The sequence below is a fragment of the Callorhinchus milii genome, unplaced genomic scaffold, assembly GCF_018977255.1.
Source record: "Callorhinchus milii isolate IMCB2004 unplaced genomic scaffold, IMCB_Cmil_1.0 Scaffold7, whole genome shotgun sequence".
NCBI classification, from domain to species: domain Eukaryota; kingdom Metazoa; phylum Chordata; class Chondrichthyes; order Chimaeriformes; family Callorhinchidae; genus Callorhinchus; species Callorhinchus milii.
Window position 1 is genome coordinate 16196887 of NW_024704748.1, and position 27482 is coordinate 16224368.

A 27482-nucleotide genomic window follows, 5' to 3' on the forward strand; every position below is an offset into this window, starting at 1 on the left:
AAACAATCATATTTCTTTATACTGTATAAACTATCTGAAGCCCCTGGTCAGATAATCATTCTCAATATAAATTAGAGCAAGCAGGGAACTTTCCTGTTAAAATAAATTTGTAATACAATAGGTCCTGTTACATAAGCCAATATATTGTGCAATCTACCATTCTTGGCCTTCAGGTCCTAAGTCATCAACTCAGAAAAAGCTCTTACAAGTCCCCAGTGGAAGAATCCTGTACTTAAAGCCATCATTCTGTTAAACTCAATGTGGAAAGTAGTATGTTAGCCACTAGCTTTCAAGTCCTGAAGATGTGTTTCAAGGATGATGTTTGTCCTATATCGCATTGGCAATAATTTCATCTTCAACTTCCGTTAACACTCATTATTCAATTTTTGATTGAAAGATTATAGCTGGTTGGTAACATGAAATGCAACAAATAGACATTATCTAGAGTTTGAGAATGCCATTATTCAACAGAAAGCATGAATAATCCTTCGATTTGATATAACATATTTCATGACCAGAGGCCACCACAAAGCACTTCATAGGATTTACTGTTGTGTCTATGTATTTAGTAGGTGAATACAGCCAGTTTGTGCATGGTCATGAAATGAATGATCAATTTTTGGGGGGGATTGTTGACCAGGATTCCAGGAGAAATTTCCTTTTCTATTCAAATAGTGCAATGGGAAGTTTAATGTCCACCTGAACAGCCAGATGGGATCTCATCTGAAGCATGACACCTCCAACAACGTAGAGCTCCCACAGCACTATATTGGTATATCAGTCTACACTATGTGAGTTGAAAGTCCCGACGAGGATCCTAAATTTCTTACTCAGAGGCAAAAGTGCTGCCAACTGACACCTGGCTCAATCAAAATACCAAACAGAATAAAACAGATGGAGAGAGAAAAATGTGATTCCAAAACCTAATACATTTTACGAACAAATTCCTGGGTATTCACTATTGACAACCATCTCCCCAGTCACCCTCTGTAATAGGTATTGTGCCCTGTTGCTAATTAGTTGATCTCAAACATGAATATAAAGCATTTAAATACTGGGCATGGTTACTCTTGTCATTTGCATGACTTCTAAATAGAGCCTCTGTCACTCCACATCTTTCTACCTGCCAAGTGTTAACCTTTATCAAACCTTGTAGTCAAATTTCCACCAACCCCACTATAGAATATACAACACCGGACAATTCCTTTACACTCAAAACCTGCAATTGAGGCTTTATAGGATTGTGTTCAGTTGATCTAAACCAGTATATTAATATCTGACTTTCTCAGCAGCATAGTCATGTTTTGGGTACAAGGCCTTGCTGAGAAGTTTACACCGCTTTGTTTATCTTACAACAGTGTTGCCCGCAGCAGTGTTGTAATGCAGCTGTAGCATTAATGTGGAAAATTGGTAGCTTGTACTAATTACTATTAATCCAGCCAAAATCTACATGAATCCCCGGCAGAAGGTTTATCCCTGTGGTGCTCAGTACTGATCACTTAGCACTTGGTGCTAATGAGGTGATAAACTCAATCCCCTAGTTCTTAGCGTGAGTATTAAATCAAATGTATCACTTTACAGTCAAAGCAAGTTTTTGTTGTAAAAGTAGAAGCTTTCCACCTACAGAGCTTCCCGTGGTGAGGTCATTAGGAGCTTTGTGCTGCAGATGTTGATACTACACTCGCTACTGACAGCTGAATGAATAAGAAAATCAGGGAGTTCTGTGTTTGAGTAGTTTTGCACTGAAGTGCAACATGGCTGTAAACAAACCAAAGAAAAACTTAAATTCAGTATCAGATTCTGGCCTCTGCCATTGTTAGTCATATAGCGGTTGATTGGAATAAATGTGAAAGGTTTGATATCTCTTGACATCATTTGCGTTGTTCATGAAAGAATGAAAACCTGAAAGTAGCCCCCTCCCTCACCCCCAAAAACTTTTGATCCAGTAAAGTTGCACTTTGAACACTGAGACCCAACTGGAAAATAACACCTTCTTATAAAGAATTCACTGCATCAGGCTTGAAATTGGCAGATTTGTTCGAATATTTTTGTGAAATGGTGAGTCGACCCAAGTAAGAATTTTAGAAAAAGGAGGAAAGTCTATTAGTTTGCCAGTAAGAAGAGTTGATTACATGAACTATTTGGTGTTTATCAACAGATAGAAAAGAAACCCCTGAGTAGGCCAGCTAGGCAGTTTTTCACCCCTCCTTTTAATGATTTAATGAGTACCCCTGAAAAATATGCAGCCAAATACATCCATTTCAGTAAAGGGGGGAGCTTAAAAATTGTGGCTGGATATACATTTGTTTTGAATTAATTATGGAACAAGACAACACAAATTTGAAAAGTATTGTGAAAGAAATATATTTTCCCTTTAAGTGAGAATAATTTTGTCAATACTAGTCATTGGAATTTGTATTGACAAATTATGCAAACAATATAACGTCAGCAGTCCTTTAAGATATGAGAGAGGAACAACAGGTGAATGAACTAGCAATGCCAAATAGATGGTACTGGGCCCTGGACCTAATGGAGTGAAGCAGGTGCTAGATTTTACTTTTATATTTCATTTTACATAAATAGTGGGGATTGGTTTATCCTTGTGAGAAAATCAGCAACATTAAGACTGATGTTCCAACAACAATATGCACTTGTATATTGCCGTTCATGTAAGGAGAATGTCTTAAAGTGTTGTACAAAGACAGCGTGGGAGCTTGAGCTGGGAGAGGTGGCTGCAGTCAAAGAAATAATGTATTTTTTTTAGATGAGTTTTGAAAGTAGGGGAGGGGTATGCTGGGAGGAATGAGAGTGAGGCAGATCAAATCTATAGATGTGTTTTAATCCAGTTTGCTTACTTTATTAATCAATTCACCAATCATTCCATTCCAGGAGCCATTGGGAATTTGGTTCCCATATTTATGGTCTGTGGCTTGATAAATCTCATACTTGAAACCAAGGTTCTTCGATAGGGCATCAAGAACGTCAATTGAAAAGCCCTTGTAACGTTTCGGCTGACCCAGGATATTTTCAGCCACCATCACGAACGGTTCCTCCTGCAGGTACCAACATGAAATATGAAGCAGAGAAAAACATCTAACACAACAACCTGTACACAAGTTCAAACAGTGAAACCTACACTAACCTAGGTCTCCTTTTATTACCTCAATACTTATACCTCTTTAAAGAAGTAATTCACCAGTACTCCTCTCAATGAGGGGTGGGGTTGCATTATTATCACTCTTTACAAATAATTTGAAAGAATTACTACCCTGTCCATCTATTTATGTTATATGAAAAATGATTGATGTTGACATTATCAGGGAACTGGTCACCAAACAGTGAGGGAAGATAGGTAGAAAGTTATTAACTTAGAGTATATCAGCTTCAACTAATACATTACATTAATACATCTGCCTCACACCGTCAAAGCTCAGTAATTCATCCAATAATAATAATCCTTGCACTTGGTATAGCACCTTATCACGTCTGAAGGATGTCCCAAAGCATCCACTTTACAGAGATTACTGTGAAATGGTTTGACTGTGTATTTGTAGGCAAATGCGACAGGACAATTGTGCACAGCAATGTCCCACAAACAGCCATGAAACAAATCACTTCCAAGAATGATGGAGCAAAGTATTCCCCACTGAGGTAAAGAACATTTTATCACAGAGGTGACACAGTTAAATCTATACCACTCCATAACACTTTATGCCATTTCAAACAAGAGAGGCAAGAACTACATACCTCTGTTTGGGATTGTAACCTTAGACCCTGCAGGGAAAGACACTGTTCTTACAGAATATGCTACTTAATTTCTCACAGTTTGAATCCTTTGAGTGCAATGTTAACTCCTCTAGAGACTTTCACGTGACTCTAAGAGCAAGCTCAACAATGTATTGGAGGTCATCCTAGACTATGAGCTCAGAAATATTCAAAACTAGACATTTTTATTCAAACCCAGTGCTAAATGCAATCCAAGATTAATGCTGAACCAAGCACAATAAAATCACTGAATGATCGATAGGATTCCACATGTATAAAATATTTGGCAACAAAATTATTCTTGAAAAAACTTGTAGCTGATTCGAAGGAGACAGGTAAGCAAGTTTTTAAACATTAATAAAAGATCAACTATTTATTTATTATATAGGTAGAATAGATTTTGAAAAAAATAAGTTAAACAAAGAGTGAACAGGCAAAAGAGATAATAGAGGTGTGAAAATTTAAAGCACACCACATGTTTCATTTTAAATTCAGTTTTTAGTATTTATTCATTTAGGCTTAATATCACAGTAACAAAGCTATTCTAGTGTTTGAGTAACTTTGCTACTGCATTATTAATGAATTTCAGCATCAAGTGTGTGAGCAGAAAACTTAAGAAGCCAGTTAGTGCAGAGATAGCATTTCCCACAAACCATGTGTTATAAAAGGTGGCCTTTGATAAAATCCAATCAATGAAATGTTCTCTCTCTCTTTAAACATATAGATCTCTCTTACCAGAACAGTGACTACTTTCAGAGTGACTCCTTGCATGTCACTTTCCAGACGTCTTTCCTGCAGACTCCCATTCAGTCCTTTCACTGGATCCCACAGTGCCAACTACAAGGCAAGGAAAAGAGAAAGAAAAAGTAAAAGTGTAACCAAATAAATGATATTATGCATGGCTCGTTGATTGATATCTAAAAAGGTTCACATATGAAACATGATGGAATTAGTACGTTTTAAAAATGTTGATAATAATAATAATCCTTGCATTTGATGTTGTGCTTTTCACGTCTTCTGGACGTCTCAAAGCGCTTCACAGAATATACTGTAAAGTAAATTAACGGTATATTTGTGGACGAAACGCACAGCAGTGTTCCACAAGCAGTCATGAATTGAGTAATGAAATTATTATTTTTTGAGGGATTATTATCCCTGGAAAGCGATCTGCCAATTGACTAACAATCAGGTTCCTACTTAATGCTAGGTAATTAGAGGCATATGTATGGAGTAAGGAACTTGTCCAACATTTTGCCTTGGGGAATAGAATCCAGGGCTCTCGCTTACGAATCGAGTGCTCTAACCACTAAACACCAACAATTAACTGTCTAAACTGACATAGTTATGTATTAACTCTATCTGTCATTCAAATTCATCTGTCAAACTATTGTTTATGGTATTTATCCCATTGCTGTCTGTTGCTTATCCAATATTTTTCACTGTTCTTTGTTTCTTTTCTTCTGTTCTAGAGTAATGTAGAATTCTGAAAAGAATTTTTGAATATTGAGGAAATACTAAAATAATGTATTGTTTTGATAGGCGATTCATTTCTAATAGCTTGCAAAGGAGAAGATCTTTTTCCTTCTTGCAGGAATAAATTGAGAATTCTGCATATATGTATTCATTGTGTCGTTGGAAATTATAACTGTGTAGGCCCTGTAGGTTAGTCTAAAATTCATCTCACTGTCACATAAATTGCCTCACACCTCTTTCTAGATATAACTAACTGCCACTTTGAAAATCCCCAGACAGAGATTACATTTGGAATGCACGGGCCTGTCTTGGCTTTGAATACTATTACTTTCACTAGTCAACCATGGTCCTTGAATGAATATTTCATGCATTGAGTGATGACGACCAAATTTAGATTTTTTTTAAAAAAATGTCCATTGGCTGCTGTTCACCAAGAACATCATTCTTGCCACTTCAATTCCATACCACGGGCTATAATTCCATTATTGTTACCCTGAAGCACCTTCAACAGTCTCACCATGGGGCGCCCTTTTAAGAATCAAACTATTACAGAGACTTATGATCGACATTGATGTGCTGTTGGTTTGCTTTGTCCTCTTGAGTCTGCTCTCTGAATATTTATACTTAAAGAGTGCATCCTAATGACATCAGGGATAATTGCTTAAAAAAGATGCTGATCTGACAGGGTGAAGGCGCTAAATGAATATATAGTTCCTGAAGTGCCCTTAGGTTAATGACAATCTCACCCAATGTTTATTTGTCTCCTTAACACTGTCAACCTCAGTAGTTTGTTCAAAATAGTACTCATTGATGTCATTAGCACCGGCTGTTGAAATAAAAATACCCTTCTCCCAAAATAAATAAAGCAACTAAGTAATTAATGTTAATTGACTCTTTGGTTCATAAAGTCTTGATGATTAGATTCCTTTTTATGTAAAGATATTGGGAAAGGTACATAATTGATTTCTGACTTTATTACAGACAATGGATTATTGTGAGATTTTATTACATTAAAATCATAATAATAATAATCTTTGCATTTGATATAGCGCCTTATGATGTCTTTGAGACATCTCAAAGCACTTCACAGAATATACTGTAAAGTGAATTGACTGTATATTTTGTGGGTGAAATGCGTCAGCCATTTGCGCACAGCAGTGTCTCACAAACAGTCGTGGATTGAGTGACGAAATTCTTTTTTTTTAATTTGAAATTATCTTATTATTATGCATTTCTTTGCTTTTAGAAGGAACCAAATGGTAGAAAGAATGTAAACAGCTTTCAATTTCATCAAACATCGTGTACCATACTGCACCACTGGAATTACGTGATTCCAACGCTATCGAACACTGCATTACAATCATGCATAATATTCACTACTTGCTGTTAGATGGATTCAACTTTAGCTTTACCCTCAATACTATGAATGTTTTACCACAACTGACAAGCATATTCCACTACTGTTCTGATATAAACACAAAGGTTTACTTTTGAGAGACCAATTCTCAAGAGCAATCAGATGGTTAAAAGCTGTCATTTACTTTGTTATACAAGTGTAAAAAAACCTGGAGCTCCCACTTCAATTCCTTAGGTATTATTACTTCTAAAAGATTCATAACAGGATGTCTCTCTGTGTGTATCCTCTTATCTATTAGGGAAAGCAATCACCCGCATCCAAAATTAATGATAAACTCTTGTCTTATTTAAGGTTGATTTCCATGTCACTGGACAGGGAGCAGTTCTCTATCAGGTCAATAAGGTTAGTCTGAAATCTACTCAAGCAAGATCTTCAAAGGTTTCCACTATGTTGTCATTGTCCACATGCATTAAGTAATTGTCTGTGAACCCAAGGTATGTAAGCGACATCAGAAAAAGCAGGGCATAAAGATAGTTTTCATATATAAAAATCTGTATAAATTAAATTTGTAGTCACAGTATTTCAGTACTCACTATGGTTAACATAGGAAAATTGTCAGTCAAATAACAATAACTAGCAACAATTATACCAGTAAGATTCCATTTCTAGAAATTTTAATCGAATCCCATTTTATTGTGAGTTTCTTAAGTAAATAGAGGTCACCGTGGGACTCAACCACAAAACCATCTCTAGAAACAATATTTACCAAAGTCTATGGTTTGTTTGCTGGTTCTGAAGTGCTCCTTCAATCTGTCTATACATATAAGCATGTGTGTTTATTTATATATATATGCGCACACATAAAAAACACACATAATATACACTCCATAGAAGAGGAAGCTACCACTGAATCCATTTAGCAAAGAGTGGGATCCAGTTCCCAGAAGAGAAAGTGAGTTCCGATGTATAGTTTAAAACAGTGTTTATCATAGAGAGGCAACCTTTATCCCTTTAGTACTCAGAGTTGAAAGGTTGTGTTCTAACACGTTCCCATCAGAGAAAGGAGCTCCCAAATCTCTCTGTGTAGCTAGGATTCAAACTGAAGATCACAAAGTCAAAGGACAGTTTTGCAAAACACTGAGCTAGCTAGTTAAAACATGAAGCGCCTTCATTTCTGATTAGACATAGAGCTAGATTTCAGGAATAAAAAGGCAGCATTCCTTTAATACTGCGTTGCTATTCAATTCTATTGTTTACAACAAAATTAAATGGTTCAGTAACAAACCCACTTCAAATGCATACATTACTGTTTCTCTGGGGACATCTTGTCCACATTTGAATGGCAGCAGCAGAGTTAATCAAGACACAAAAACACATTTGCAGGGAATAAAATAATTTAAAATGCAACCTGCACTCATTGTTCTCGTTTTCTCTTTCCAAATGCAAGAATGCTACACAAAAAGTGAAGGATAAGGTACCTCTTGTAAACAATGGTGACATGATTTTCTAATAGAGACCTATAGGACTCCACTAAAAATTGGAAACTTTTAAAAATTCAATAGAACACTTCTTTAGTATGAATGTAAGAAGAGAATTGTGCAATGGGAGACAGTGGCATTGTAGAAGCTGCAGAACCTGTTTGAATGGAGACCTGTAACCAAGAAGCTTCCAAGGTAATGCTAAACCCAAGTGGAATGAGGGGTTGGCTTCACTCTCATAAGGAGACAAAACATGAGCTGGAATACAAAAACAAGTTGCTCATCCTCTCTAGTGGTGAAAATAGATTCACATCAGGAATGTGAATGAACCACTGGATAACCACTGTTATTATTATTACAATTAAAGGCTGACATTTTAAATTTTTAACCTACGGTGTGTTCCAAGAACCGACCTTCTCTGTACATATTGCTTAGCTCAGGCTATAGACAGAGGTACCCTCTTACCCCAGTGGCCCTATTTGAGATGGTTCTCCAAGACCAAGTGTTCAATTAGTGCTGATCTGAAATGATGTCTCTCTCCCAGGATGGTGGTATTTTTCTACACTGCTAAATGTGTTGAACCTCCGTGATAAAATAAACCTCCATTCATTATTGTAATCCCAAAGCAGAAATATTCTAATAAATGTTGTGCCAAAAACATTCTATCACAGCAGCTACAACCCAACCCAGCTGTGATCAGTTTTCTTTGTACACTAATGTTGGGTATTCTGCACTGGTAAAATGGGTTGCAGAATGCACTTTGAGTCCTTTTAATCTCTGCCAAAATCCCGGGGAGGTCCAGAGCAAAGGTGAGATAATTTGGCAGAGGAATGGAAAGCCATCAGTCAGCCTGATAGAGGGTTGGGAACAGGGTGGACCAATAATGGTGGAGGCGAGCTGGAAAATATCTAAATGTTCTTTGTAATGATCAACTGCAACTGAATGACCACTTGCAAATAAATACCCAATAATAGAATTTTCACCTGACACAACAAAATCCTTATATCAATCCAAATGCAGTGCTATCTACCAGCATTCTCAAACATCAGCAGGTCTACAGCAAGCAATCATGGCGTTAAACTTCTTACATTCAGGTAATCCTTTCAATGATTACCTCCAGCAATTCTGACAGATTGATATGTCAGCCAAGGTAGCTGGCTGGTGTACTTAAGATGCTATTTCATCACTGCCAGACCTGACGCATATGAAAGCACAAGCAACACCATTGTTCATGTGTAGGTAATACCGAGGCACCAGCAAGCAATGCAGGACACTGGTATCACATCAGCGCACCACTTGTTTTTATTAGCCAAACCAGGATTTCATATACTGGATCTACAATCCAAGGCTTTTAGTCCGAACAAGCTCTTCAATATCTCAAAAGTACTTTGGGTTATTCTCTCCTATTCTATACATTGACACTGTCACATTTTGGTGAGATCAAATCTTTAGCACTCAATAATGGAGTTTAGATGCATTTGTCACAACAGGGTTTGAAAGGGATTCTTAAATGTTGAACTTTGTAGATATCTAGATGTGCATCACACAGACATGAGAAATCAGTCATATTTAGGAGTGTTACAGTACTACAAGTTACAATGATAGCACAATTATTGTCCAAAGTAGGGATTCAATCTTCGAGAGTTGTTTCCTGCCCTACAGTGCTTCAAACCATAACTAATTTCTATTATTTTGTCTTTGTGTGAATGAATACTATCACAAGTCTGATTCCACAGGTGCCATAGGTGAAAGGACAAGGCTCAATCTTTGTGCATACTATTCAGTCACTCAGTAAAGAGCAAAAAGGTTTTCATCCATTCTATTAGAGTTGGATTTCAACCCAGCATCCACCCAGAGATAAAAGCATAGTCTTAAAAAAAATTGACAACTATTCAGTTTGAAGTTTCAGGATCTGTAATGTACAATGAAACAGTTTTGCCAGCACAATTTCCTGTACATGAGAAAAAAGAATTGAGCTTTGCATTTTCAGAGATAAATGTATTGGTGTTGGAGATACAATTTCCGCAGTGTGTATGCTATATATTTGTGTATGTTTTGTGTGCGTATATATAGTGTGTCTGTGCAGTAAGTGATATTCTCATTGCTTTCAGTGCATTGCTTCTTCATGCTGTGGAAGGTTTGCTTTCAGAAGATATTCATGATCTGGTTACCCTTAAAATGAGTGTGAAATTAGTTCAGTGAATCTTCCATCATTTTGCCGACAGCTATTATTTTTGCTGGGTGTAGCCTGTGCCCGACTGCTCAGCAGAGGGACTGAGAACTGTGCATTGCTCTCTGTGCAGCCTCTGCTCTTACTTTTAAAAATCTGGACTTAGTTCAATCAATGCACTGGTGACCATTTTGTCCCATTGAGCTGCTGGTACCTCCAAGTATGCCTGGTTTGTGTTTGCAGGAGATGCCACTGCAGGGAAACACGGCTAACCCGGCATCAATACACACAGTTGCAGCACATATATAAACAAGAGTGTTCAATTGTGGTGCATTACCACACATAACACACTCAGAGTCCTGTAGCTCAGTGGTCAGAGCCCTCTCCTCACAAGCAAGAGACCTGGATTCAATTCTTCAATGCAGGACAAAATGTTGAGCAAGTTTCCTCTGTTTACCTAGCAGTAACTAGGAACCCGGTTGTTAGTTGATTGGCGGATCACTTTTCCGGGGGTAATAATTCCTTCCAAAAAAAACTTGCCACATTTTGCCCACAAAATATACGGTCAATTCACTTTACAGTATATTCTGTGAAGCGCTTTGAGACGTCTAGAAGACTTGAGAAGGCACTATATCAAATGCAAGGATTACTATTATTATTTTTGAATGTTTTTATTTCTGAATCTAGCACTTTTGCTTTGCCTATAATCTTGTGATGTATTATTTGATGTGTGCAAAGGCATACCCCATGGAGAGGATATTTCAAACCATCCTCCATTGCATTGATTAACAGTGCCCTACTTCACACAGCAAAAGGTTCTTCTGAATAATGTATTCAGTATAATTTCATCTCTCTTTCTCGGTGTAACTTACTGCAAAATATGAGTGCTATTTGTACAAACATTCCAGATAGTATGAATACTGAACTTACCAGCTTACCACCATATCACAATTCACCAACTCATAGAACACACAGCAGTTTCTTTTATGGCAAGTCTTCAGATAATAATGTTACATTTTAAAAACTGAGTTAAATAAGCACTATAGTTCTTAAGAGTTATAAGAAAATGTAAGGTGAGCTCCATTCCCATCATTTAGAATTGGATGGCAATTTTGGTAAATATCTTGCTTCAAATGTAAGCCTACTTTGCATTTTCCTTGAAACAAAAAATAGATTCACTTCTGACAGTTACAAAAGATGGTTACAGACTATGCCTTTTAAAGGGAAAGTCCAAAAAAGAGCTGTGTGTTATTTAGTAACAATGTGAAATGCACTTAGTACAATTTTGTGTTTGAAGAGATTTACACCATTGAATTATCCAAAGAATCCTAGCTTCCTCTTTTTGATCACTTTCTGTTGCATCTGCTGATTTTTGTACAGTGACAACAAATGGAACAAAAGTTACCAAAACATTTTTCCATGAGGATATTATCTGCAGTTAAAATGCAAGGTGGATGGCTTTGAGGTTTTTTAGACTAGAACTGATCCATTGAGAGAAAGAAGAAATTGAGCTCATCCTACTGCATCTCTTGTGAGATCAACCAGAGAGTCAAGTGTCTGTAGGCATGAAGTGTACTGTTGAGAAAGATGTGGAATTAGGAATGGGGAACTTAACCCTCAGAGGGTTACAACAACTCCTGTTCCTAATTATCAACTAGCTCTGCATGTTTTAAGTTTACACGCTGAAATGGAAAGCCCTCCTAAAATAATACAAGGGAAAAGATTGACGATTGCATTGCATTGTAGATGCAAATTTCACCTCAGGGTTAGAGCAGAGAGCTAGGATTGGGGGCCACAAACGCAAATACAAATTCACTGCACTCCGACAAAAACTGTACCCAAAGGAATTATGGTAGAGTCCCATTAGAAGGCTTGGTTGGGATGAATAAAATCCCAAAGAGTGCTAAATAAGTACATTATTGCCTGTCAACACTTTTACACTTTTACATTCACTGCACATGCTCACAGAAAGACTGTGTCTTCCAGTCAGCAGTGAACTGATGTCTCAGAAATTGACCATTTGGGCTTTCACACACTGGCATTAAATCGTTTCTCAATTTAAAAAGTATTTTCCCTTTTGATGCACTTTGTACAAATGTCCTTATAACAGAGTGGGTTATCACAGGTTTATACTGTTTAGGCATAAATGTCTGGATCAGCTTAAGAGTGCTGATTTTGTGCATGGAGTGCAAAAATGTCCTGTTAATCACCAACAACAAATTTCAAGCCTAAAAAAGGCCATCTATTTAAAAAAAAGTACTGCAAGGATTTCTTGATTTATTTTTTCAATATTCGTGCGTATCAGTCTTTCCCATAAGTTAACTATTTTGTCTGTAGGGCAGTTACTCAGTTCCTTAAGTAGCATTTATTCTTTGGTTCCCCGGGTTGTAACTAAATTGAAATGTTCCTTTTAATGGATGGGCACAAAGAACTCCTCTATATCCACTTCAATGATTCGATTCATTCTATTTTTTTTAAAATGCCATCTTAGTATTGTCTAATGAATAGAGACTCAGTTCCTTCAGACTCTCTGGATAGTTCCTTATCTAAAATCCAAAGCATCCTAGCTTCCTCTTTTTGATCACTTTCTGTTGCATCTGCTACTTTTTGTACAGTGACAACAACCAGGGTACTTTTATCCTTCTCTAGGTTGGATTTCTATACAATTGTCAACTTTCCAGTTGCAGTAGAATGTGGTAACTCTTTCAGTACGGGGTCAACACATATTTGTTTCCCTGCAATGCCTATTTCATATAATGGGGATGAAAATCTAGTATTGGTAACTAGGCACCAGTAGCAGTTTGAAGTTGCTGCTTCTGATTCCAGTTACAAATATTGTATTTTAGTCTCCAACATCAACCTGATGACATAATTAAATTTTATAAAATTAGCACTGAGCTACATTTAATAAAATTAGCCCGTTTGTCTCAAAGGCTGTCTGTAACCATCACCTTTTCCATGAAGGTAGAGAAGAGAGGGAATTAAATCTCCAGGCAGATGTTTTACATATATAAACATTAAAATCAGTCCTTTTGTTTTAGGAAAACAGCATTCTTTGTAAGTTTGTGAAAAAGTAATTATGGATAGCATTTTATATTTCACCAGATTTAATGCTATTTTGCGTTTTTTTAAGATATCCAACATTGCAATATAATTTGGTGTCTTGTACAAACTTGGACGGTCCACTTTCAATGCCTGCCTCAAGGTCATTACTAATTATTATATAAAGCAGCACTTACAGGACTCCTGCTTGCAAACTCCACTACTCTCAGCAATTAGATCCATTAGCATTGAGCTACCCTCTGATTCCTCTTTTCTGGTCAATTAACAACCAAGTCACAAGCTTATCTTCGATCCCATGAGCTTTCACTTTTATTATAAACAACTTAATATTTTTTCTAAACATCAATACTAAATATTTACCACCGTAACCTTATTTTGTCACAGCAAATACCTTAAACACATTGTCAGGAAGATGTGTTCATAATCCTTAGACAGTAAGTAAGTGTGGAGAGACTTACATTTAATGTAAAGCACCTTATAACAGGATTTTACTGTAGAGAGTAGTGACTGCGTACGAATTGACAGTGGTTTGGGACCATCCTGTACCTGTTGCTTTCTACTATTTACTATATACTATTCTAAGAAGTTACAAGGTTTCATTTTTATATTGAATTGAGGTTTTAGTTTTCAATTTAGTTTAGGCATAATATTACTATAATAATTCATAACATGTTGGATTAGCTTTACTACGATAGTGGTATTTTTTCAGCATCACCACACAGAACCGGTTGGTCAATAGAAACAGGAGTGTTCAAAGACCTACTAGCAGTTCAAGGAATGAGGTGTTCAGCATTAAAACCTGGATAATATAGGGAATATTATTTTGGATTAGTATTATGCCATATAAGAGAGAATGGAAATGGTTTGATTATGTTGATTCCCCATGTGAGTGATTGGGAAGTGAGAAGTCTGCATGCACATCAGTTGTGTTTATACAATGTCACCTTTATTGCTGAGCTGTGACACAATATTCAGAGTCAAATAACCAGGCAGCTTTGAATTAATATGTCCAACAAGAGTAAATAATTCAATATTGTCATGAATAATGCATTCTTGTGCAGTGGTTTCCTGTACCATTTTAGGAAAACTATCTAATTGCTCACAACGTCTTGTAACATATAGTAGTTGACAGACATAGTGTAATAAATTGTCATTCCCTTATATATATGTACAAAGCATTTGTAGTGAAAGTCCACAACAAAGCTTTTTAATAATTTGAAAGGAATGGCAATATACCTTATTAGTTTTTCTTTCTTCCTTTGCTCACAAGAGGGTTGAGACTCTGACATGCAGATACCTCGAAGAATATCAATGATAATCTTTGATAGGTCTGCCACAGATATACCTGATGGCAAGTGAAGTGGTAAATGCTTTAATGACAAATAAGATATTGGCTCTATGTACTATTTCCCAATTGCTTTTCCAATTGCTAAATAAATATGTGTGATCTTTATAATAAATTTTATCTTTTATCCCAATAGTATCCCAATGACATCACAAAAAAAGCAGAACTGTATTTAATCTTCATAGAGAATTTAACAGCTTAGATGGTGAGTTTGTTTGAGGCTCAAACACATGATCTACTGGTTCAGAGGTGAGAGGTGCTACCAACGAAGCCAAATGAACCTTGCTTTGCGTGGGTTTGTGTTCAGTTGGTCAAATGACTTAATCTCAAAGAAATAAGCGTTAAGGCTTGAAGCTCAATTGATCTCACTCCTGAGATAGAAAGGTTTAAGTCTTCGAGCCCAACAGTCAGAACAAATTACAAAGAATACAATTTGCATAACTTTGAAAAATATCCCACTGGAATGTAAAGTAACAAAATACAAAAATAAAATAATTTTTAAAAAAACTGTTTGGGAGACAACAGGAACAAACTGTATTAAATGTACCTAACAGCATTTTCACACAAAACACAATTTCCTTAGTGCTTCTGGTCCTTATAGAATATTAATTACCCCAGCATGTGGAGAAATTTCACTTGCATATAGATTGACCTATGCAGTATTTTAGAACAACTAGAAGCTGGCACTTTTAAGAACTAAAGAAAAACAACTTCAAAGGTTAAACCTAGTTCAACTAAAATGCCACATAGATAGATTGAATTTCTCACCACAAACTATTTCTCTTCTGTGTAGGTTTGTAATTGCAACTGTTTTAATCCTCCAGTGCATTATACTACTTTTTACTCATTGTGGAATTCTCATTGCAATAGACCAAGATACTTCCAATTCACTTACACAGTGTTGTATTGTAATGTATCAAACCACTTCCCATTCATTGCATTTTTAAAGAATTTCAGTTGAGAAAGCGTTTCTCATTCACTCCGATTATACAAGTAATAATCAATTGATAATAATGAATTTAGCACACTTCCCATTCATTCCCATCATATGAAATTGTACACAATGTAGGATTTTGCTCTGCAAATTATTCTTTAGTACAGTACACATTTTTCTCAATTTCCCTAAATAGTAATGCTCAGAGGCTAGCTACACATTGTCAAATCTAAATGGGAAACAGCAATATTTATTAGAAATCAAATTTCTTTAGTAATAAAAAAAATCTGTTTTTGTTCTGTGATTGTTGCTAACGAATGATTAAAGGCCGGTGGTCGAAAGATTTGCCAACTGGCTATTTTTATCCCTGACTGGAAGAAATTCTGATCCAACCTTAGTACATTTAACCAACAGAACTGCATTAGAATAGATTGTCTGCTTTGGTTCTCAGTGGCCACACATCACTGCCAACATTGAGTAAACAGAAACGGCTGAATTTACAAAAAAAATTACCCACAGCAGACACAATGCTGGCTGTGGGGAGGGGGGTGGAGGGGAATATAATGTTCAGTGTGGTAGCTAATGTAAGCAGTTGTATTGGGACATAGGATTAATGGCAAGGTTACATCACTGAATCTCAGCTACCATCATTATATACTGCTCTGTGTACAAATGCTGTAGGGCACAACACAATACTACCCTTTAATGGTCTTGCTCTATTCTCAGTAAAAAACAGATTTATTCCCAACCTGTTTACACTGGGGCCCAAAGATCTTCCAGTCAGGTTGGTTGTTGTTGAACTTGAATTGATTTCAAACCAAATGTTAAGATTATTTTTACGTGCATAAATGCACATCATTATCATTATTACGAAAAAAAGATTGTCCTGAGAAGTTTTCAGATTTTATGAATTAAATTAATTAATTCAATCCCTTCCTCTGTCAGACTTTTTTTTAAAGTTATTAGCTACTACATGGTAACTCATTTCAAAAATAAAATCTGCAGAATAACCAATGAGATTTTTTTTAATGGAAAAGGGAAATGACAATGTCAGCTGTGGGGTTAATTTCTGCATGACATCTGATTGTCATTTCTCCAATTTTAATCTCTATTTGAGTCTGAATGTTTATTTTTGCAGTTGAAATTCTTGCCATAACATTTTATTCATTATAAAAATCCCAACCTAACCCCTATTGCATAATATAAAAGTGGCCTAATTGCTAGCACATTTAATTACACCAAAAAGTAAATTTTTGAATTTTACAACATGTAAATTTTTTTGAAATTCTACTTAAAAACAATTAAAGTGGCCCCTCTTTTGAGTGAATTGCCTCTTCAGCTTCTTCTGGAATACTTCATACATTAGAGATTTACTGTTCTCATGCCAACAAAGGAATTTGATTATTAGTCCATGTCCACTGGGATATCACAAATGCACTTCTGTTTGAAATAGCCAATTTCTCTGCCAATTGTTCCTGTGTAAATTCCATTGGCACAAGTTGCCTGCCATTTTTCTTTGCATCATTCCATTGCAGCATTGCAAGAGGTCATTTTAAATTATTTTGAATTAATAATTATTTTAAATTGGAAGATTTTGTTGTGTCTCTAAATTAAGTACTTGGACATATCACAAGAAACTTATATTCAGAAAAGACCTGGTATCTTCTATCTTGTATTAATTGTTTTGTGAGTCAGTTTGCATTAATTTTTCTTACAGCTCTTTTCCAAATTTCTCTTATTTCTCTATCCAAGAAGAATGATTGTGACCATACATTCTTCTCAAAGCAGGAAAGCAAACAGATCATTACATTCTGTATAACTATTGCCAATCAATGCCAGTAAGTGATTAGCTCACAGGATATATAGTTTTAGTACATGGTGGTACACAAACCTTTAAAAAGGTTTTAGATTCTTGCTATGTAAAGAAACCAGAGGTGAGAAATTTCTCAACCTGGTGAATGTAGTAACATTGTAATTTACCCAGTGCACCTATCCTCAGAATAGTTACATTTAGTTGCACCTGAGGAGATCATTTTTATTTCTAAATTAAATGAAAAGAGCCAAAACGGAGAGTTATTTATTGTAGCCATAGTGTTCTTTAAGTAGCTTTGGAGTTCTTTGTAAATATTACAAAGTTTTTACAAAAGTGTGTGTGTCGTTGCCGCAACTCAAAATATGCCTAAAACTAGCTCCAATGCAAAATCTGACCCAATATAAGTGTGCGAGATACTAGTCACAACTGACTGCAATGTAAGGTTCTGGCTGAGATGAAAAATGCATAAGGTCCAATTCAAGTTTCTTCAGGCAATGCAGCAGATGCTAAGACTCCTTAGCAAATGCAGCTCATAGTCATTGTGTCTCCAAATACTGATGAATTGTATCTTAGATTTAACCACACTTTTATGACTTTGTAGGAGATTCTAAGAATTTTGGATGATTATGTGTAAGACACCAATTTTCACAGTTCTCTTCACTTGATTAATCCCTTTTGACCAATGATTTATATAGTTTGAAATCAGAGCACTTGCTTCTGAATCTCCTGCCAGAAGCTTAGAATGGCTAAATAGCATTGATGCAGTCTGTCATATTTTGCCACGCTTCCTATGTTTTTGCACGATATGTAGGAGAAGTTGGGGAGGCACACCAAAACATGTGCTAACATCACTCTATGACAATGTTCAGGGCTCACAGATATGTTCTTTAAATAATTCTTTTTGTTTTTGGCGTTGAGATATTGTCACTCACAATTCCACACCTATACTGCATTCATGGGTAAGTGCCTCGTTAGCTGTTTCAAAGCAGGAGATGCTTTTTATTAGAGATGCATTACGAATGTCTGCGGCTGTTTCAGTGACACTAATGAAATCACATTTCTCACACTGGGCACTTATGAATGCCATGAGCTGCTGCGATTTCATTCAAATTGTCAAAAAAACATGTTTTCTTCCACTTTTAAAATACCAGGAATGTTGGCCCCATTACTTTTCATTTCCTCACTCATTATATAACACAGATTACAGTTCACAGTTCCTTCGCACCAGAGGGACATAGGTTGCATATAAAATAAGTAAATACATAGTCCTTGCATTTGATATGGCACCTTATCACGTAGACATATCTTAAACATTTCAGAGAATGTATAGTAACTGTATTTGTAAGCAAACACAGCAGCCAATTTACACACACTAATGTCCTGCCAACAGCCACAAAATGAATGACCAGTTGTTTTATCTGGCAGATTGTTGGCATGTAGTGCTATAGGTTCTTTATTGTCCTTCCGAGCAGACGCAAGAGCCTGGGATTAAGATCTCACCTGAAGGACAGCATCTCCAACAATGCAGGACTCCCGAAGCAAAATCAGCCTCGACTCTGAGCTCAAAATTGAGCTCAAAATTATGACTCAGAGGCGAGAGCAATGTCAAATGAGACAGATTGAAATTTAGATGACAAAGTATTCTGAATTGCTTCTATTAGGAATGCACCTTCTCACTGGTATTAACTGATCTCAGAAATCCACTAAAATACATTCCTCCTACGTTATATTTAAGTCAAGCAACTTTCTTGTACTCTTTAGTTTCAGTTCTTCATTAGGTAAAGGAGAGCCATGAATACATCATCAATCCTTTAACGGTAATCTTTTAGAGGCAAAATCTAGCACTTCAGCTAGAAACTGGGGATAAGCATTGTGAATTGAAATATTAAAGTTTGGAATTTTTTTGTGGTGGAACCAAATATTGATGGAGGACTATGCCACTCATAGGGGATATTGCTAAATAACCACATTAATCTAACTTTAAATCATTTTGATGATGGTCAGGATGCATCATGGATCAGGCACATTGAGCAGTTATTAACTAGGGATTAAATGAGTGCAATTCAATAGACTGTTTTCATACAGTTATTTTTTTGACAAGATCAAAATAAAAAAGTTTCTGTCATGTGCAAAGACAAGAAAGCAATGAAGGGGACCACAATAAAGGGCCATACTAAATATAATTCTAAATCTTTAAACCCAAATTTTGGAAAGACAGAATTATTGTACTCCTATACAGAAGGAAATAAGTTTGGATCCACTTGTCTTGTTATTTAGAAGACAAAAAATGCCTATAGAAAGTCCAGTAAGTCACTGATATCTTTCTCTCAATGTCTTTCGCATACAAGAAAAGTTTACTTTAAGGGGAAAGATTGATATACATTACATGCTTTGACTAAAACTAGGATTTGAGTTTGAACCTGCCCCAACAGGACTGAAAAATTCTCTCTCTAATGCTAAAAGGCAAGGTAAGCGCTCAACAAAGTTCTGTGTGCATACAGGGCAACATATAAAATTTGACCATGAGTGTTCTGATTATCTAAAATCAGGGTCAGCATCAAGGATTTTCAGGTCAGATAAAAAACATGCTAGGTACAAAACATGTTCCCTCTGCACTATCCCATTAGCTTCAAACTAGATATAGAGCACCCGGGACAGAACTGTATTAACGTACCAATTCCATTTTTACCACCAATCATCTTTCTCCCAGTCTCACTCAGGTTGCCAATTTATTTTCCATTTATATAGGAGGCAAAAGTACTTAGAGGTGAAAGGAAAGTGACCCTGTGCTTCATTCCTTTATTTTTCGGATGATTCCTAGTATTGTACAATTCACTTTATTACTAGTATAGTATTAAGAAGCAAATCAAATATATTATGGACATGGTTAGCTGCTGGAAGCAAATACATTCTGCCAACTACTCAGCAAGATGGTATCCTAGAATGTCGGAAGGAGAAATGTCTATGTCACTGCTAGTCATACTGACTACTTGCCACACACAGCAGCAACAGTAATTCTGCCAAGAAATACATGAAGAAGGGCACAGCACAGGGAGAATAAATAAGTAAAGAGTATTATTGGGTTTGTAGCCTATAGATCAAGGACACTAAAGAAGACAATGCAAGAAGGTGTAGAATTTAATGCCTCTGGATCCCAGATATTTTGTTTCTCAAATTGAATACGTTGCAAACCATTTACAGTATTTGCTCACAACATCAATTGCAATACTCTGGACCCATTTAATTGGACTGTCGACATTCATTGGGTGCTGGGGCATGTAGCAGGTCCTGATACTCGTGAGACAAATGAATAGTTCAGCTATAGGCCCAGGAAGCTATTCAGTTCTAGTGAATTATAGTGGAAAACAATTGATTTTATTATAGGAAGTGTACATTAGGGATTTTATTTGGGGGACAATATTTTGTAACCAAATACTGTAATTAACATTCATTTTATTACCTTTTATGTGGATTGGCATTTTAAACTTTTTTTAAAAATCTTGTCACAAGGAATTTCAAAAACAATTGGCTGCTTCATAACAGTTTAATGCATTTAATGATGCATTTAATGTGCTTGATGACTTCATCAGAACATGGCATCGCTAAATAAATGTCAGTATTCAATTTCACCTCGAATGTGAATGTGACTGCTGGGTCATCCTTACCTTTCATGAAATCATTTACTTTGCTTCAGCAGTTCCTGATTTTCTGAAAGATCACTGATATTTAATAGACTTTATTCATTAGGGAACAGCTGGATAATTGAGACACTTTTCTTGTCACACAAAGGATATTCCATTAATAGGTGTCCAATGCAATATCCTCATATTGAATATCCGTAAAAGAGCCAATACACAATTAGAAATAAAGCTACAGGTGATCCTTTCAGATGCGTTGTGATATCTTACTCCCCACCACTAATGGTTAACTACAGCATTTCAAAAGTCCCCCTTCATTTTCAGACATTCATTGCATTGCCAATATAGAATATACATGAATCATCAGTTTATGCTAACGATCAGCTAATTTGTTATGACATGTGCACAAGACTTGTAATAAAATATTGTTTCTAAATTGCGTTGCCTTCTACCTTTTTATAAGCTTTCTACCCAACACATAAATGGCTCCTCTCAGTAATGCTTTGTCATTCAGACACTTCCTCCCCTTGGTGCAACTTACTGCATGGAATCTAAATGTTCTGTCATTTTCTACCACTTCACGATGCATGCACCAGTCAGGCTGGTGTGTACACCTTGAAGTCATCAAAGGGAATATGCGAAAATTATAGTACAGTAACTATCTCAGAAAGCACAGAGTATTACTTTCTAATATAATAATATAATGAAGCAACTGTGTTGCACCTTATTCAAATTCATTTAAATAAATTGCTCACTGAATATACAGTATGAAAAAAGACAAAATGGCATTCCATAATTTAGTGCAATTGCCAAGTGATTCATGGCATCAAGCTCAGAGGTAATGCATTCAATGTCATGTGTTTTTGTAAATCTAAAAGTCCTCATTATATTTCCCCTTTTGATGAGTACCACGGGTAAAAAAATACACTAACTCATTATGAATAAACTGTTGTATCACTATCTGCCCAGTACTGAGACAGTCGTTTACCTTTCAGATTCTTCATTTGCTCTTTGTGGTTGGACTATTTCCCTGCTGCATTCATTCCATGCACAATGCAAGCAGCAATAGTACAGTAAGAAGAGATATTAAGCATTTACCCTTCGAACATCTTTTCCAAAGGTTTCACTAAAACTGGTGCCAAGGATCTCAAAATGAACATTATTGTTTGATCCATCATCTCTGAATTCCATAGCTCCTGTAAGTCCATGAATCCGACCCTAAGAGAAACAGGTCAGAACACAGTTCAATCAGTAAGCATTACAGTGATCATCCGCAAAAGATCAGTGATCATCCTGGTTACAATGGCTGTTGCCTGGATCTGCTACACAAAAGCACTCAAGGTGCTAGATCAAAAAACAACTTCACTGAAATATCAAATCCTGTTGGATCATGTCCCCAGGAAGGCTGGGCTTTTTATTTATAAACACTGACCTTAGTATAAATAATAATATAATAATAATTTGATTGACTTAATAATAATAATCCTTGCATTTGATATAGTGCTTTTCACATCTTCTAGATGTCTCAAAGCACTTCACAGGATATACCGCAAAATGACTTGACTGTATATTTTGTTGGTGAAACGCGGCAGCTAATTGCGCACAGCAGTGTCCCACAATCAGTCATGGATTGAGTGACAAAATTATTATTGTTTTTTTTTCTTGAGGGATTATTATCAGACGTGTGGAGTAAGGAAACTTGCCCAAGGTTTCGCTCTGCTGGGAATCAAACCCAGGCCTCTTGCTAGCGAGGCGAGTGCTCCAGCCACTGAGCTCCATGACTCTGAGGGCATAATTTGGTGCCCTTCACGCAGGGTAGAATCTCAGATTTAACACCGCATTCTAAGGCTGACAGCACCTATGATGCAGCATTGCCCCAGCACAGTGCTGGTGTGTCGTGTCAGCCTCAAGTGTGAGTTCAAAAACCCAGTGTGGTACTTGAACCCACAAACTTCTGACTCAGAGATGAAAGTGGTACCAACCATGTTTTACTCCACGAGTGCACTTCGCTCTAGATAAGCACATTACTTATACCCGATTAGAAATGCAATAGATGAATCACTTTACTTTCACTTGGACTTTAGTAAATTCTAATTATCAAACCATTTGTAAATTACTCCCATTATATAGATTTCCAATGAAGCAATCTACTTCTTGTTTAGTTCCACTGTATATAATCCAATGGATGAAGTCACTTTCTACTTATTATTCAGAATTTGAATGGGTTAAATCATCCCATAAAGATGAGTTTGAATAGATCAATTCACTTGGATCAAAATCTATGTTACAAAACCTGTGCACCAAATCAATTTGATCGCACAAAAGCATTCCATTTCCTTTATTCGCATTAATAGATTCACGTTTACAGTTACCTACCTTTTGAATAGTTTCCAGCATGGACCTGCCCCCATTCCATGGTTTAGTAGACTTTCTCATGCAGTTCAAGCTTGCCATGCTGTGCCATTTCCGGTCCTCAAGCTTTCTATGAAAAGCACTGGCTAGTAACAGGACACTGTCATACAGGTACAGGTTGGATGTCTAGAGAACAAAGGAATTGAACATGATTAACTAACCATGATTTAGAAGCAAAAATAAATTCTCAACTTTGATTCTAAATAATAATGATCCTTGTATTTAATATAGCGCCTTATCACATCTTCGAGACGTCTTAAAGTGCTTCACAGAATATACTGTACAGTAAATTGACTGTATATTTTGTAGGCAAAACACCCACAATATCTATCCTGTTTCTAATTTATTGCATTAATTGTGCTCATTGGGAGGGATGACCTTACAAATACACAGCTTATTTCACAGTAAATCCTGTGAAGTGTGTTGAGATTGTCCTTCCCACATGATAAGACACTATCCTAAATGCAAGGATTATTATCATTATCATTAGTTCTACTTTAGGCAAAGGAAAAAAGCTCAGGAAAGCCAAAGCAAGTAATTCTATGAGTAGACTGAAATCCAAACAGTTCACTTTTGAACATTTTCCTTCAGAAAAGCTACTCTGGAGGATTAAGTATTTTAAGTAATCTTTAAAATATCAATGCAGTGACTCCAAACCTGCAAATAAAATGAAAAATCTTCTCAGATAAGATTCTTATCTTTCATTAAAGTCACCCACTCAATATCTATTTTCTAACATTCATAAAGAGCCCAGTTTCTATGATGGTTATAGATTAACAAAAGTGATTCACATCAGCCCAACTGGCTTTATTGAAAGGTATTATTATAAGTGTGCTATATCTTATCTAAAGGCAGATATGTCTATTCTTTCAATAAATGGGGATCAATTCCTACTCCAATGACAAGGACTATCTACATTCAGATTTCTACTATAAGAGTTGCAGATTAGCCCATCTTTAGAGAGTCTTACTATAGAATGTCTTTTATAGTGAGGTTTATTATCAATGAAATAATCCTTGCATTTGAGATAGCGCCTTAACACATTGTCGAGATGGCTAAAACTGATTCATAGGATTTTAAAATGTGAATTGGAGTGACTGTGTTATAGTTCCTTTTGAAGAAAGAATTTCAACACCAGGACAGAAACCTTAAACCGTTTTAGGAGAAGTCTTTTTTTTACCTTTTTTAAAAAATATATATTAAAAAAGCCCCTTGCTAAAATGTGAGCAAATTAAATTAATTATGATTAATTCCAGTGTCACTTTATGAAGGGGGCTTGCATTCTGTGTTTTTTTCTAAATAACAAACTTAATGCAGCCGACTACATCACAACGTGATGCACAGCTCTTCTGGTTCATCTTCCTCACACAACCAAAACAAAGGCTTAAATAAAGCACTTTTTAAAAAGTAAGTGCCACTTTGAGCAAGGAATGTAAATTATACCATCTCATCAATTTATCTGGAGGCTCTATTGAATCCGATAGTGTGAGGACACTACATTGACACCTGCTTTTGGAAGAAAACAATTATCTCGTATCCTATCTATATTAGTTCAGTTAACTCCAATGCCAGACTCCTGCAGGCCAGTAATTCTAATGTTACATAATGAATTCCAAGCACTATCACCTGGCTCTCCATTAGAGCAGATAATGGATATTACATGATGGAGGTACCCATATACTGAACAGTGTATTACACAATACATATACCGAATAATACATTAAACAATAAGTTATATAGTGTACAACATGGGAAGAGCTCAGCAATGTACTTTACATAAATTAAATCTACATAGAGTGAACACTATGTTTCACAGCACTAGCTCTATGTATTAAACATAACATTGTACAGGATTAGCTCTACTTAATGAACAGTGCATTGCACAATGGGAGCTCTATATATTAAACAGTACATTACTCAGAGGACCACCAACAATGTGGTAACAAAACACATAAACTAAGCAATGGATCACTCAGGAACATTGATGGATTAAACTTTCCAATATATTGGACAGAAGAGCCCTTTAAAAACAGAGTGTAGGGAAAATGCATACTTGTGTGATGGTTACAATTTATTTGTTTTGACCATATACAGACCTGTAATGTTTGCAGGTAGCCTTCCTGTGGATCACACAACAATGAGGAAATGCGATGGTTGTTTCTCATGCATCTACGATTCGAATCCTTGGAGGCAGGAAAGACTTGTCGGACCACTGTCATGCGTCCCAGAGCGCTGTGAACGAGCTCCAAAATCTCAGAGTCGCTGATTTCCTGTTAAATCAGAAATGTATAGTTAGACCAGAGAAACTTTTCACTCTATTTTGCGTTATTTTTAAAATAAGCCCCACAGTCTGGTGCTCACTGTCCTTCACATCGGCCGGTTGGCTCAATGCAGGAGGTATGGCCTCTGATGCCAAGATGTTCCATACTGCATTTACACAAGTACCAATTACTGTGGTACAGCTCCACAGACTGAATAACTGACTGCTAACAGTTTTATAGGAATTGATATTGCGCTGAGCTAACTAATTGGATCTTTATAAGGTATTGCTTGCAGTTCTGAAACAAAAAATATGTTCATTTGTATTTATATTTGGCGGGGAACTTTAATGAGAATGAATGTGTGAGCTGAGAGCCATACATTTGTTCCTACCTCTTCAGCCACATTACGAAAACCATAAACCTGTGCAGTTTACATGCTGCTCAGTGGTCTGAGACATCATTAACTGATCCTTTGAAGTAATCTTGGGCAAGTGGCACTTGACAAGGTAAATCTAGAAGATTAAACATATTGCTACCCTGCTCCCGACATTTTTAGAATTTGTGCAAACTAATCACATCTCTCATTTTGTGCCATAATAATGTTGTGCTGCAATCAACATGACTAATTAACATAAATATTAAATATTAATGAAATAGATTTCATTTGAATATGACCTGACCATCCACAGATGAAAGAGACTCAAACATATGGCAGTGAGTAGCAGAAACAGAAGGTCGCTAACTGTAACATAACAGTATTTATATCATAACATGGTGTCTGGGTTATAGAGTAGCCAATTTAAGGTAACATTCAAAATTTAATAACCTGGCTGCTTAAGACTAAACTCATTGTGATTTTTTTAATAACTGTTCCAAAAACAAGATCTTCATGTCAATGTATTTTTGTTTCAAACATATTTCAAATGTATCCCTACATTGTATCCTCTCTCTCAAACTATTTTGCCCTCTGAGGAGGGCGAAATAAAACACTCCACAGGTATCACCACAAAACTTGTTCCTTATTCAACGTATCTAAGTCGATACCAAAGCAATGCAGGTCATCTCTCCCCTTTCCAGACAGCTTTCTCTCATGACTGGTAACCTACTTCAAATAATAATATTCCTTGCATTTGATATAGCGCTTTTCACGTCGGGAGGACCTCCCAAAGCGCTTCACAGAACAAACTGTAAAGTGAATTGACTGTATATTTGTGGGCGAACGCGGCAGCCAATTGCGCACAGCAATTTCCCACAAACAGTCGTAGATTGAAAATGACCAATTTATTATTGTTTTTGGTTTTTAGAGGGATTATTATTAGGTGTGTGGAGTAAGGAAACTTGCCCAAGGTTTCGCCCTGACCTGCCTGGAATTGAACCCAGGTGTCTTGCTTGCAAGGCAAGTGCTCTAACCACTGAGCTATAGGACTCCACATAATAGTTGAGTAGGTTTACATGGTAAACATTTGTTTATAGAGTCTAAGAAGTAGCATATTCTGAAATTAGAGGAATTATTATACAAAATCATTTTTATGTGATACAGCCTGCTCTGGAATTGTGTCAGAGATTGTGTCTCTGACCAGTCAGACACTGGTCTAGTCCTTGATGTGAAATGACAGGATAACAAGTCACGGCATCCAGAGAAAAGATTGTAACTCCTATTTATCAAGGCAGGATTTTAACCAAGGTCCCTGAGGTAAAAGGACAATTTTGCAATAAATATAGAGGTCCTTAAGCTCCTTAGTCTAAACTGGATTTGAATCGAGCTAGTCACGA

General features: G+C 36.3%; 1 protein-coding gene across 2 annotated transcripts in view; it reads right to left on the reverse strand.

Annotated features, from left to right (window-relative positions):
- The window catches only part of LOC103181161 (glutamate receptor ionotropic, delta-1), a 68989-nt gene that overhangs the window by 24842 nt on the left and 16665 nt on the right, over positions 1-27482 (reverse strand). For both annotated transcript variants that reach the window (XM_007897421.2, XM_007897420.2), the window contains exons 3-7: positions 25545-25718; positions 23413-23574; positions 22135-22254; positions 4501-4602; positions 2856-3053 (exon numbers count right to left, since the gene is read on the reverse strand). In XM_007897421.2, coding sequence (XP_007895612.1) covers positions 2856-3053; positions 4501-4602; positions 22135-22254; positions 23413-23574; positions 25545-25667 — 705 coding nt within the window. In that variant the 5' untranslated portion in view covers positions 25668-25718. The remainder of the gene's footprint in view (positions 1-2855; positions 3054-4500; positions 4603-22134; positions 22255-23412; positions 23575-25544; positions 25719-27482) is intronic.